Raw genomic sequence first — 13136 nt, forward strand, 5'->3', positions numbered from 1 at the left:
TCTGAGACAGCATCTCAGGGGCATGGGATGCAGGGGACAACCGGCCACTTCGCCGCCGATGACCAAGAGCAGTCCACGTGCTGAGAGGTGCTACCAACACACAGGTGATGGGTGGAAAATAGAGGAAAGCAAATAGCAGGTGGACTCCCAGAGGAGCATGGCTCCAAGGCTGGTCACGCTGCAAGAGCCCATCTAGAAAAGGTTTGAGCTCCTGATGTCCATCACACAAAAAAGGCACAGATTTGAGGTACCCAGGTGGAGAAACCACCGAGGCTCAACAGGGAACAGGGGAGCAAGTGCTGTCGTATGATGGGTAAATCATTTTGGTCTTTTTTTCCATTTCATTAACTGCTAACCCTACGTTGGCTCATGGAGACCCGCAATGTTCTCGGTCCTGGATGATGCTGTGTGTCTTGACCTTGAGTCCAGCAAAGCAACTGAGGATAACCTCAACCTGACTTTAACCTTTTTTTCTTTTAACGTGAGTTCTTATTGGAAACAATAATGATTCAGAAAGCCCTGTGGATCAGCACAGAAAGGGAGATGGATCAGTACTGGAAAGTGCCTACAGAGCAGGCTGGGTTTCAGTGAAAAAGCACAAATGACCACATAGGTCAGCATTTACACATGCGACCACGTTTCTGTGTGTGAGCAGGCATGTGCTGAGAGTGCACGCCAGTGCGCCTAAAACTCACATCTAAAAAGTGCAGGCTACAAAAAGAGAAAAAGAAAAAAATGAAAAGGAATATTTGGGCAACTGGAAGGAATTATTGTTTCTTCCACACCCTGGGCTCTATTCATAAATCATCCATAATTTTTTAGATGTCTAGAACAATGTTACCATTTGATGAAATAAAATATCGAACCTATGTGACATCATCTTTTATCTTAAGAGGCCTGCACACTTGGTCATGTTCCTGAGCCACATTTGTTCTGCAGATATTTAGAACAAACCTGACATTTTATAGACTTCCTTCTGCTTATGCATGTGTTGGAGACAGTTGTTTGGATTAGCACGATCAAAAAATTTAACACAGCCTTTCAAGATCCCATTTTCATCTGGATTTGCACAACACATAAGAGAGCATTATGCCAAAAATATGTTTTTTGAAAACACATACACTTTGTTGTGACTGTTTGGTAAAATCCTAGGATGCCCTGATTACCATGACCTGTGTGCTTTCATACAAGCCTGAGATATAAAAGTACTGTATACAAATGAAAACCGTTAGCTTTCATACCACATGTGTTGTACTTATGCCAGTGGGAAATGACAGAGAATGTACAAGGTCATGGTTTACTAAAAATATAAAAGTTTAACATGTGGTGTTAATAGAACACACAACAGGGGTCACTGGTACAATGGAAAATAATTCATTTCCAATGTCAGGCCAAGTAAGTCACTAGGAAAGAACATTTGAAAATGTGTTACTTATATCTTTCTCTTTTGTTCTTTATGATGAGTTTTAGGGAAAAAAAAGCAAAATTACTACTAATACAAATGCATAAATAATAGGTGTGATTCACATTTCAACTGTGTCAGTATAAACCAGGCACATAAGCCCTACTGGAGCGGGCAAAATTACATCAGTGTGTGCAGCATCAGCATGGTACCCCTTCCTTCCTCCCAAATGTTCAACTAGTAGTAAGCACTAAATCCTCACCAGGACGTGTTTAAACCTTGATCACTGTCTCTCCAGCTGTTGAGGTGCCTCAGCCCAGAACTGAGCACCACAAAACCCCTGCCCAACCACTGGCTAATCCAGGCAGCGCATCAGCCCAGCAGGCATCTGTGCTTCCAGCGGTACGTACCACGAGTGCAGGGATTTGTCTGCACCGACTTGGCACCGAGATCCCACCAGAAATCACAAAGTTGGTGTCACCCTCCACATCTCAACTCATCTGATGGTGCTCCCCAGAACAATGTGCCAGGCTGAGCCTCGCACAAGCGGTAGCAACAGGGTGGGGTGGCAATGTCCCCTCCTTTTGCCCATGACATCCAGCCAGAGAGTGCTCAAAAACCCCTTTCACAGGGGGCTGCCACCCGCCCTCCCCACATCTCCTGGGACCACTGCAGCCGCCAGCACGTGCATGTGCTGCTATCGGTCCTCCCTGCCCCATCACCTGGGCTGCGCGAGACCTGGCACTTCAGCATGGATCCCACAGTTCTCAGGGATTCCTAATTATTTGGGGGAAAATAATTAGAAACAGATGTTGCAGAGTTGCTTGTTATAACTGATAGATAAGTCTATGAAACGAAGCTATGCTGAGCGCTACAGCTGATGCTGCTGACACGACGCCGGAGCTAAGGCGGGGCGAAAAAAAATGTCCAGCTATTGCATTAATGCTGGGAGAGCTCATGCAACACCATGGCTGGCCAGGAGCATCCTGAATAAACCTGCCACGCAGCACCCGCTCCAGCTCTGCCTTTACCTGCTTCTTCCAACGTGCCGCACGCTGCTCTGTCAGCAGCTTTCGCCTAAAGAGAGCAGCAGGTGAAACTGTTTTTCTTTCCTTCACTCCCTTGCCGAAAGTGTTTTCGTTTCTGGGTTGGCTCAGTCCATTTATGTAACATGCATCTCCCCGTCTGAATAGTCAAGCTGATTGAAAACATGTTTTAACTGGCTGTCCTTCCCCTCCTGTCTCCTGGTGTTTCTGCTGCAGTCTCCGGTGCGCGCTCCACAGAGCCGCCTGGCACCAGCACCTGGCAGAGACGTTTTATGCTTTTCAAGCGAGAATGGCCATGGTCAGGCTAGAAAAGCTGTTGGAAACAATCTATCAGCTGGACCAGGGAGACTATCTGTGGTGCTTCCCCGATGCCTGCTTTCGTAGGGCTCCGTTCAAGCCCGCGCCGAGTTTTTGTAGGTCAAATCTTGAAACTGTTTGCCTTCCCCTGGGAACCCCGGGAAGAATTGCGAGCAAGGCTGCAGGCTGATTTGTGCCCATCTACATCACCCACAGTGTCACTAACGTTTATGGGATTCTTCCAGTCTGACTCAGTCAAAGGATCATTAAAATAATACAGTGAGAAACATAGTATAAAACCCACAACGGAGCAATTAAACTGAGCAGACAGATGGAAAGATGGATCAGAAGGAAATGTATGCTGGGCATTAAAAAATACAACATGAGGGCTGTGCAAGTCTTTTCCTAAAAACAAGTGTAAGGGTTTATGTCACCTCCTGACTGCAATGTTTGTTATCTTATCTCCTGCAGCCCTTTGTAATGCGCTAAAGCCAGCTTTGCTGATGGCATTGGATAATGATACTCGGTTTCTCCCCCTTTGAGTGGCAAAAGTCAGTGTCAAATTAATATTTCATATACAAACGTGCATTCGACACATCCTAGTTGCTACGATTAACAACCTGACATAAAAAGTATTACAGGACATAGTACACTCACAATAAATTCCTAAGAGATGATATTAGCTGGCTGTTGGAAAGCCAGCCGTGTTACGATACATTAAGCTCACCATAAAGGATGTTATTTAGTGAGATTCCATCGAAATACTATGGGTGATATGATATACCATGCTTTTTTTACAAACTGAATTCTCCAGTTTTCTGACATTGTCAGTAAGAATTTGAAATTACTTTTGAAAGTTATACTGTATGTGATACATAGCAGCATCTTTGATGGGCTTAGGAACCGCTGAGAAGCCCGCTGAAGTTAGAGGAGTCATTCCGCTGGTCCCAGTGAAATGTCAATGCACCTGTAGAAACACTGAGGAAAAATAAGAGTAAATAATTGTAGGAATCGGAAAAGTGAAATAGCTCAGAATATCGTTTTACAAGCTTCTTTCCTAGTCTTGAGTTGTCCCGAGTTATGTTAAACCACTTTCTTGGCAGCACGCACAGCCATGCCTGCAGTGCCCTGTGGGTTATTACGGCTCAGCTGATGGCTGGTAACCTGCTAAGCCCCTCCGCAACTGTTTGCAATCAGATAAACCCACCCAGATGTCACACCGAACAAATCCAAAAGGGAGGAGATACCTTCTTTTGTGGCTCTGTATATGTTTACAGTGGTTTCTCATCTCCTAAGGAAAAGAAAATCTTTCTCGTTTTTCTTAGGAGCAAAGGCAGTATTTGTTGCTGATGCACTGGATTACAAAAAAAAAAATGAATCAGCTTATTTTAAAATAAAGCACTAAAGCAACTCTTGCAGATATGCTCATGTGTATGCTCAGAGAGACAGATACCCTGGCAACTATCATGGGGACATTTTTAGAAACTGTCTTAATTATCTGGCCCAGTGTTTTGTTATGACATGTAGCTAAGAGTAGGGAGAGATGCGGTTTCTTTGTCCTCTGCCAAACCCTCTGATTTTCACTGTTTGCTTTGTTAATTTAAAAATGTAGTAACAATTTCAAGAAGTTACCCATATGATCAAATACAACTGATAGTCGTATCCTCCGCTGGCACGGGCTCTTGATAGAGAACCAGATGTGGGGCTGCAGGGAAGGAGAGGAGGGAAGGAGCAGAAGAGAGGATGTACGAGGCTCTAAACTGAAAGAGCTTCCTCTTGCAATTCTCCCTCTCCACTGTCCTATTACTTTTATGTCACTAATCACAGTTAAATAAATTATTTCATATAAATGCCAGCTTAATAATTTGGGCTATGTACCTTCTACACCATATCTGTCGGGATGTCCCTATAAATGGGGGAATATGTGGAACGTGAAACATCCAAAAAAATCCGAAAGCTAACCAGTCAGGTGAGTATTAGTACTTTCAGAAAGCTTTCCTACTGTTAAATTAATTTCTATACAAGCTGCAGGCAGATATATTTCAGTGTAAATCGCTTTTTACATCCATCTTAGGGGAAAACCAAAGCAAAAAAAAAGACTGGTATAAAGCCTCTATAGAAGAAAGCACATATAAGGGTATCATATTATTACAAAAAGCTGTTTTCTCCCCAGATCATCCCCAGGCAAGCAGCTAAAGTGGCAGAGCTGCAGGGAGGGAAACACCAGCATGAAAGCAGGGCTGCCCATGTCCTTGCTCCTACCTCACTTTTCAGAGACACCCTCTCCCAAACACACGTGGTTCAGCTGTCACTCCTTCCCCCCGCCATGCTCTTTGGAGAAATGGAATTAAAATAGTCCCGCAACTGCCCACGACGTTAAAAGGGAGCGACATTAACAAGCTCCTGACCTCTGCCGTCAGCGAGTGACTCCTTTTCCTGCTCCTCACAGGCCAATCTCCGCTGGGCGAAGCTCCCTTTGCAGAGCTGGCACCAGTCCCACCTGCACCAGCACAAGCTAATTCGGCACTTTCTCAGAGCGAGACGGTTGGGTTTTTCACGGGGGCAAGGATTTGCCCGTGCACACGCAGGGCTGGAACGCCGGGAGACGCTGAGGTCAATGGGAAACTTTTAACCGATGCTAATCGGAGCCATAAAAGGGCCAGGAAGAGCTAGGCTCCCAGGAGGGTCATAGGCTGTGCCTACAAGAGCCAGCAATGCAGCCCAGGACAAGCGCGTTTAGGGGGAACCCAGTTGGCACTGAGGACTTAGCACCCAGTGAGGACACGATGCCTCTTTCTCCCTGGAAAACCCTTAAAATGCAGCGGGTCAAACTGAGATACTCGGTGTGTCCCTGTTTAATTGGGATCAGGGCTATAATCAAGGCTAAAAAGAGTTTGTCTGCTACTTACAGGGCTGTTACAGGATTTATGTGCAACTAATATCCCCTAAAAAAGCTGTGTTTAGGTAGGATAAATCTGTAGAAGAAAAGAGTGGCATGAACTCAGCTATACCCCTCAGAAATAAATCACACCCAAGCCTGAATAAGAAGGCAAATTGGTCAAATAAATGACAGCAAATTAACAAATTGCATCTGATCGGGAAGAAATAGCCTGTAAAAGACAGCTCCAACCAAGCGGCTTATTGCAGCTGGGGAAGGCGATGGTACAGGTTCAACACCAGGTTACTTTCCCACACATCATGTTCTCTGTTTGCGCAGACGGGTCTGTCTGTCTGCATCTATATTTAACTAGTTCAGAAACAAAGCGAGATAACCAGGTTAAGGTTAGTGTTCGGGGTACATGTGTGCCTGTGTCAAATAGGGTATCCTGATTACATAACTAAATGCTTTCCTGTTGGAGTAATTAGGAGAGACATGCTGAGATTTATAGACGTCTAATTGTTGCAGACATTCTCAGCTCCCTATCTGAGGGACTGAGCTTGTAGTTTTTGCCAGATTCTCATTTCCACCGCATTTTTACAGTTGCAAAATTAGATTAAAAAATGAGACAAATGCAAAGGCTTCTCGTGAGCGAGAGCGAGCTGGCTGCCGGCATTTTTATTGCCAGCTTACTTAAATGGACTTTGTTTATGTGTTGCTCCACTTTAAACAAACTCTCTCTTTGTCTTTTCCCTGTCTAGGTAGAAACAGAGATCCAGCCAGCCCTGCTCTCACTGGGTGCCGTTGTACCTCTCCGGGAAAGGATGAAGGAACACGGACCACTTTTATCTCATTAGTAGATGTGAAAAAGATGAAAACTGGCCTTGACATAAATTAAGTCGGGCAAACCAGAAAGCTGGCTGGCCGTAGCCAACGTGGCAACAGCGCAAAAGCCTTGGAAGATGTGAAGATTTAGGGCTCTGACTCACAAACGGAGCAGATTAAACTCAGGCTTCCCACAGTTTCCTGCCCTGCCCCGTTTTAAAGTCTCCCTCCTCCACAGCACGGACACTTCAGCTGCTGTGGCACAAATCCCTGCCGGGCACTGTGAGCAAACCCTGGCCGTTTAGCAAAGGCGTTTGCACGGCACCTGCCCCTCGGCGATTCCTATTTCTTGCCCCATTTTTGCAGGTGGTGAAACTGAGGTACGGAGAAGCTTTGCCCAAAATTTTTTTGAGTGGGTGCTCAAAACTGTATTTCTAAATCAGCGTGTAGGCATCTAATAAAGACTTGTAAGGAAATTAAGATGACTCATAGAAGTATCTCAGTATGGAGCTAGAAGTCAGGTTTTAGGCGTCAGTTTCTTCAACGCCTTCCTCCCATGACTTGCCTCTCATACTACAATAGAGGGTGGATGTCAGATGACATGTGAGTGCCAATGTGGATAAATCATTGCTAGCAGGATAGGAAGTGTTTCCTCTCCATTTTCTTAGCCCAGCTGATGAGAAGTCCAGGTCCAACCTCGCTCCCACCACCAGCAATCAGGTATAACCCCAAGCTCCAGGACAATGATTAGCAGTCACATCTAGATCTAGTTATCACAGCTAAAGATCTCAGGGATTGCGAATCGCAGCCCCAGTTCGCAGCCAAGAGCATCAACGCGAGTTAAAATTGATTGTGGTCAGCATTAACACGGGACCGCACTTCCGATGGGAGCCATGGGGTGGCAGGGGCAGGTGTAAACTCAACCCATGCGTGAATACATGCGGTCATGAGGATTTTCCCTTTGCAGGTTGCTTTCAGAAATCCCGGGTGTAGTGGCGTTTCTTTCTGGGGATTTTCCTCCTTATCAGCATTTAGCATTTGCCACGCTATTGAAATGTGATTTAATTTCTCATCTATGCGATCTGGACATTAGTATTCTGCTTCTGTGCTGAAAAGTTCAGAGTAAGCCAAGAGGTTCCTGGAACCCAACAGTTAATGAGGAAAAGTTGTCTTGGCAAGAGAAATGGTCTCATAGGCTGGTTCGAATATATTAAAGGTGAAATGTTTTGCAATGGGGACGATGCTCTTTCCAGCCCGAGCTTTTAAGGTTGAGTTTCCTGATTTGCATTCTTTTGAAAGCATAGATAAAAGCTTGGAGTCGTTTCTGCTTCCTTTGCTATTTTGAAAAGTCCAGGGGCTAGCGTGTAGATGCTGAGGGATGTGCTTGGCACACACCAAAAAAAAATTGAGGGGGGGGAAAAAAAAAAGACAGGAAGAAATTAAGAGTTTGGGCATGTGATAACAGGAGATATTGTTCCTCTGATTTGAAGGCTAGTGACTGGCCACCAAGGTGAACAAGCTCTCCTGTCCTGCACCTCTATAATGGCATCAGATGCAATGTTTCATCAGGGAAATATGAAACAACTGTTCTGTTCAGACCGATTGATATAGGTGGAAGAAGGCACCCCGGTGAGCTCCTTCCCATCTTGAACATCTCTTGGCTGCCTCCCTTGCTGCATTTCATCTTTTTACATGGGGCTGGTGCAGAAGAGAGCAGCCTGCCCATGCCTTCACAAGCAGGGCATCTCATTCCTTCAGGAGGCTGCTCGTTTTTAAAAGAGATTTACTAGTAGGGCAGTCACTGCTGAAGGAAAAGCATCTCTTTAAATCATTGCCATTTACCTTGCAGCGTGAGAGTCCCTCCTGCCCATTTTCACACATTCATGGTGGAACACGATAAGTCATAATCATGCTTTCAAGCCTGCCTGTTTGGCTCCCTTCTCTCGGAGCGGCCGCTTCGCCGCCGCCTGCCTTTGAAGTGTATCTAAGCTCCTAGTAGCTATAAGATGACACTTAAGTTACACCTCTCCTGCATTCTTATCTCTGTCAGCGGTCTTTGAATGGCTGACACATTGGCAGCCCGATGGCCCTTCTGGTGAGCGGGGTGTCCCCTGTGTGACCTTTGAGTTTCTGAAGAAGACACCTGAAACCCCAAATGGAAGGGATCAGAGGAAGGGGGAATCCCACCTCTTCTTCATCAGCTGCCAAAGAGCCGTCTCCCCTTCCACAGGAAACAGCATCTGTCTTATCTCTTTATTTGTCTCCCTTTTTTAAACTTTTCTTTTAGACATAGGACCTTTTGAAATCGCTTCTTGTTTTTCCTTCTTTCCCAATGCGTCTTTGAACGTACTCTCTCCTCCAAGTAAATATCATTACAAAAGGGAGGGTTGCTAGAGGGAAGGAAGTTGTGTTGCTGTTAGTCGTGCAGAATAAAGATGAAGCCCCAGAAAAGGTCTGAGTTTTTGGTCAGCTGCAAGAATATGGGGTAGAAACCAAGCAGCACTGCTACAGCAGAAGGTAGGTTTCCCCTCTTGTTTTGTAGTTCCTTTCATATTAGTGTGAATACAACTTAAAAAGAGCAGCGTGCTAATACTTTCATATAATGATTAAAATAAAATTTTTTAAAAATCTCCACTCTACTTTGGATAATGTTGTTGAACATCAAAAAGCATCTGCCTCTCCCCATCTAAGTCTTCACCTGCACTCGTTTCTCATTCTCATCCCCATGATGTTACACTGATAATAAATCTGGACTTTATGAGCAGGTAAGTTATTTTATAGTGTTCTCCAATACAAATGGAGCAATCCCAGAAACAGCACCAAGCCTGGTGCCTCCTGCCAGAAAAGCCCACTGCAGTTACTCATAGTGGAGAAAGTGTTGGTATGACGGTACCTGCAGGGTTTTACTCCTCACGTCCCAGACTTGGATTTGCTGACTACCGATGGCAGAAGGTCCCCTGAGCAGTGACGGACACCATGGGGCTCCTATATGTGTCATATGGTCTTGGGCAGCACCGTGCAAACACACAGCTCAGGACTTTCCTTAGCTTTCTTACCTGGGCAGAAAAACAGAGAAGCCCTCATTTCTCCTCAGATGACTAACTCGCTATTGAAAATCTGTTGCCGGCATCATTCCCTCTTCTCAACTCCCTGTTTCTCCCTCCTGTGCTACAGACCCGCAGCCCCATTTGCATTTGTACTTTTCAGCCATGTAACGAAGACCAGAAGGGCTGCTGTGATGGACAGAACTAGTTCAGCTCTTGCTGGATTTTGATGAAAGGCAATTTGATTTCCACAGCCAAGTTATTTAATGAGCCTCTAAAATTACAGCCACAAATTATGCACATACAAAACTATGCATTTGTGCACTGAAGAGGCAAGATTTCCAAAACAGGAAGCCATTGGTCTGCATTAAAAGAAAAAGCCTGCCTGCGTAGCTGGTTCCCCATATCAATGCATATAATTATTCAGTCTGCCCAGCTAACGCAGTGGCTTGAATGCAGAATGGCTCTGTAGGTACCTACCTAGCCATTTTCACATTATAGATGTCTCCTGCTGTGTTTACACACCCATTTGCTGCAACCGTGCACACAAATTTATGTCTGGAGCAAGGAAGGACACAGCTCCCATTGCGCAAGAAGCATGTGTACCATTTGCCGATGCTGAGTAGGGGGGTAACATTACCTTAACCCAACCCCCTCCTCCTGCCACCCTCAGGGATTCAACACCTGCTTAACCAACTCTTTGCAAAATGTCTGAGATGTCTGTAAGTCTGCAAACAGCACCAGCTGCAGCCCATGAAGTTGTATGAGAAGAAAATGCATGCATAAGCCAGGCGGTTATTCATTCATTCATTTGGTTACGCAGCTGCAACACTGGTCACAATGTGTTGCCTGCTCCACCAGCAAGCACTCTCCAAGTCCCAGTTTTGAGGCTGGTCATGATTTGTCGAGATGAGACGACAGAGAGATGGGGACCTCCATTGCAATGTGCAAGTCAAGTTTTAGAAAAGGCAGAAGAGGAGAAGTACGTGTCCCCCAAATGAAATTGCTTTCAATCCATAAACCCCATCTTTCACTCCTCCTCAGCAGCTAACACGTCTGTCATCAAGGAGAGGTTTAATTACTTCTTGTCTTATCTCTTCATCTACTCGCTTTCTTTATATTCAGCTCCAGCGGTCTGATTGGCCCTTAATTATAACATATCCTTTTTCTCCTCTCAGTTTAAGTGGTTTAGCGTCTTACTCTTTTTTTGTCTTCTTTTTTCTTCTGAGATTATCGCAGAAGCCCACTGAACACTGACCTGTTATTTTAAACCTGTTGGCAACCTCACATCAGATCATTTTCCATCATACCTTGTGACCCTCCCTTGCTTCATCCTTCACATTTCCTAACAGAGCCCATGAGAGCAGCAAGGTTTCGCCAAAGGAAAGGCAAGACTTTTGCATGTTTTTTTCAAATCTCAACTATCCTTCCCTGCTCAGTTAAACCTACTCTCAAAGAATGATGTTGGAATAACTGTCAGAAAGGGTCTTTTTCTAATTCTGCAAAGCTCAAGAAACTCTTTAGGAATAGTGGGAAAACTAATCAGTTTTCTGTTCTCAAAGTGATTTTTACAGCAGAGAAAGGAGGTGCTCAACTGACAGACCTACGGATGACAGCTGTCTTCTCCAGAGACCATAAGAAGCATGACGAATACTACAGAGCAGCATATATTATCCTTATACAGTGCTGTCTCCAGCACACTTGCTCCAGTTCAGTTTCCAGATACTCCAGAGCTCTGAGCCACAAGTTTCTTTTTTAACTCTTGCAAAACCCTCTGCAGCTCCGTGGGCACTGTGAGCAGCTGGAAGATGACTGATCTGCCCTTTTTTGTTTTATTTTCTCTTTTGGATTTCTCTTTCTTGAAGCAAGATCATTTGACAATTCCTCTTAAAATGAACACAATCTCAACCTTTGCTTTCAAGGATTCACACAGCTGCCCTCAGTGTGCAAAAGCCAACAGCATTAAGGCGATCTCAATGCACAGTCAGCCATGGCATGAATTTATTTTTATTTCCTTTTGAGACAAAATGTACGTCTTTGTTTTTCATCACGTATTCACTAATCCAACCTAAGCTGCTATTTAAGCACAGGTTTTTTATTTTGAATAAGTTCTTTGTACAACCTGACCACTTACCTAACTGCTATAGAATCAAAATTCCCCAAAATATAGTGACAGCTCGCAAAACTGGAGCTCCTGGGAGAGCAAAAGAGCTTCAGAAATAAGAAGAGCTTCCTGTGCAGCAGGAAATGCCAACACACACCTCCCTGGGCAGAGCATTATTGGCCGACTGACCCGAAAAAGAAGTAACAGCAAGGCTAGAACGGCTGATCATGGCATTTCCTAAACTTAGCAACATAAGAAAATCAGAAAGGGGCAGCCTCAGACTTTTCAACGCAGCTATAATCTCAGCGGTTAATATATGGGACTGTGAGAGCTGGCAAGTCACTGAAAGGTTAGGCAGAAAACGAGATGTTTTCCAAAAAAAAAAAAAAAAAAAAGGAAAAGACTGCAAGGAGGTCAGGGCAGTGTATGGAAAGATTTCATCACCAGCAAAGAGATTTGAGAATTCGTCTTCTTCCAGCTCTTCTCTGGATATCTAAATATTTTGGGGGCATGCACACTGGACGACACACGATTCCCACAGCAAGCACTGAAAACCCACTGGTAAAGCTGGAGCGAGCTGCCAGATAAATAGCAAACGCTCTCATGCTGTGGGAAGGGAAAGTAGGACCCTACACCAGGAGGGGGACTCGAGCCGCATGCTGGGGGACGAACGTCGGCCAAAGGGTGCATGGTCACACAGCTCCAGCAGCAGAGCTGGGAGGGAGAGCATCTTCGTGGAGGCAGTTTTTAACATCCAGCTCAGGAACCAGCTGCGATTGCAACACTCAACTTCTGCCAAGCCTGACACGACAGCCCACAGCTGAGCCTTGGAAATGTGCAGCAGAGCATCTCCAAGAGAAATCTTTTAAAAAGCCCCAGCAAAGGAAGCACTAGAGTTGGTTTCAACAGTGTCGAGCTGATGGAAACCGCCGCAAAGGATGGAGAGAAGTAAAAGGGACAAGTTTCCACCCTGCATGCCAGTGTTGGCCCAGGGAACATGTAACATAATGTAAAAATAATACGCTATTAAACATAATGGACAAGTTGACCAAAATGAGTCAAAGGAAGAAAATCAAAAATAAATGTTTTTATGGCATTAAATTAAAATGACTTACCATTATTAAAAAGAAGTGGGAAAACCAAAATTCTACATCTCACCTGTTTGGAAGCTGTAAATTTCTCCCAAATTACTGCATTTGATATATAATTTAGACAACATTCCAGTGCGGGTGGAAAATTGCTCCATCAAAAACTGTTGGCCAGCTGCACCCAAATATAGTTGATATGAGAATGACTATCATTGATTTAAAATGGACTTTGGGTCAGCATCTTACAGAGCAAAAACATTGCACAAAGATGCACACATTCTACTCTGTTACATTACTTTCAGCAATAACATTCTGTCAAATATTGCTTGCTTGCCAGTGTCAGCCCATAGTTAAAGCCAATTCCAAGGCTATGCTTGAGTCCTCCAGTCCTTCGATGTCTTACTGTGCACCTGTGGGAGGGGAAAAAGACACTGTGTAAGTATTTTGAAAGC

The 13136-nt window shown here is 44.7% G+C and overlaps 1 protein-coding gene across 1 annotated transcript in view; it reads left to right on the plus strand.

The window, feature by feature from the left end:
- Nucleotides 1-382: 382 nt before the first annotated feature.
- MTHFSD (methenyltetrahydrofolate synthetase domain containing) overlaps nt 383-13136 on the plus strand; it is an 82216-nt gene continuing 69462 nt past the window's right edge. Inside the window, exon 1 of the mRNA XM_009332335.1 lies at nt 383-481. Coding sequence (XP_009330610.1) covers nt 383-481 — 99 coding nt within the window. The remainder of the gene's footprint in view (nt 482-13136) is intronic.

The sequence above is a fragment of the Pygoscelis adeliae genome, unplaced genomic scaffold (assembly GCF_000699105.1).
Source record: "Pygoscelis adeliae isolate BGI_AS28 unplaced genomic scaffold, ASM69910v1 Scaffold18, whole genome shotgun sequence".
Lineage (NCBI taxonomy): Eukaryota > Metazoa > Chordata > Aves > Sphenisciformes > Spheniscidae > Pygoscelis > Pygoscelis adeliae.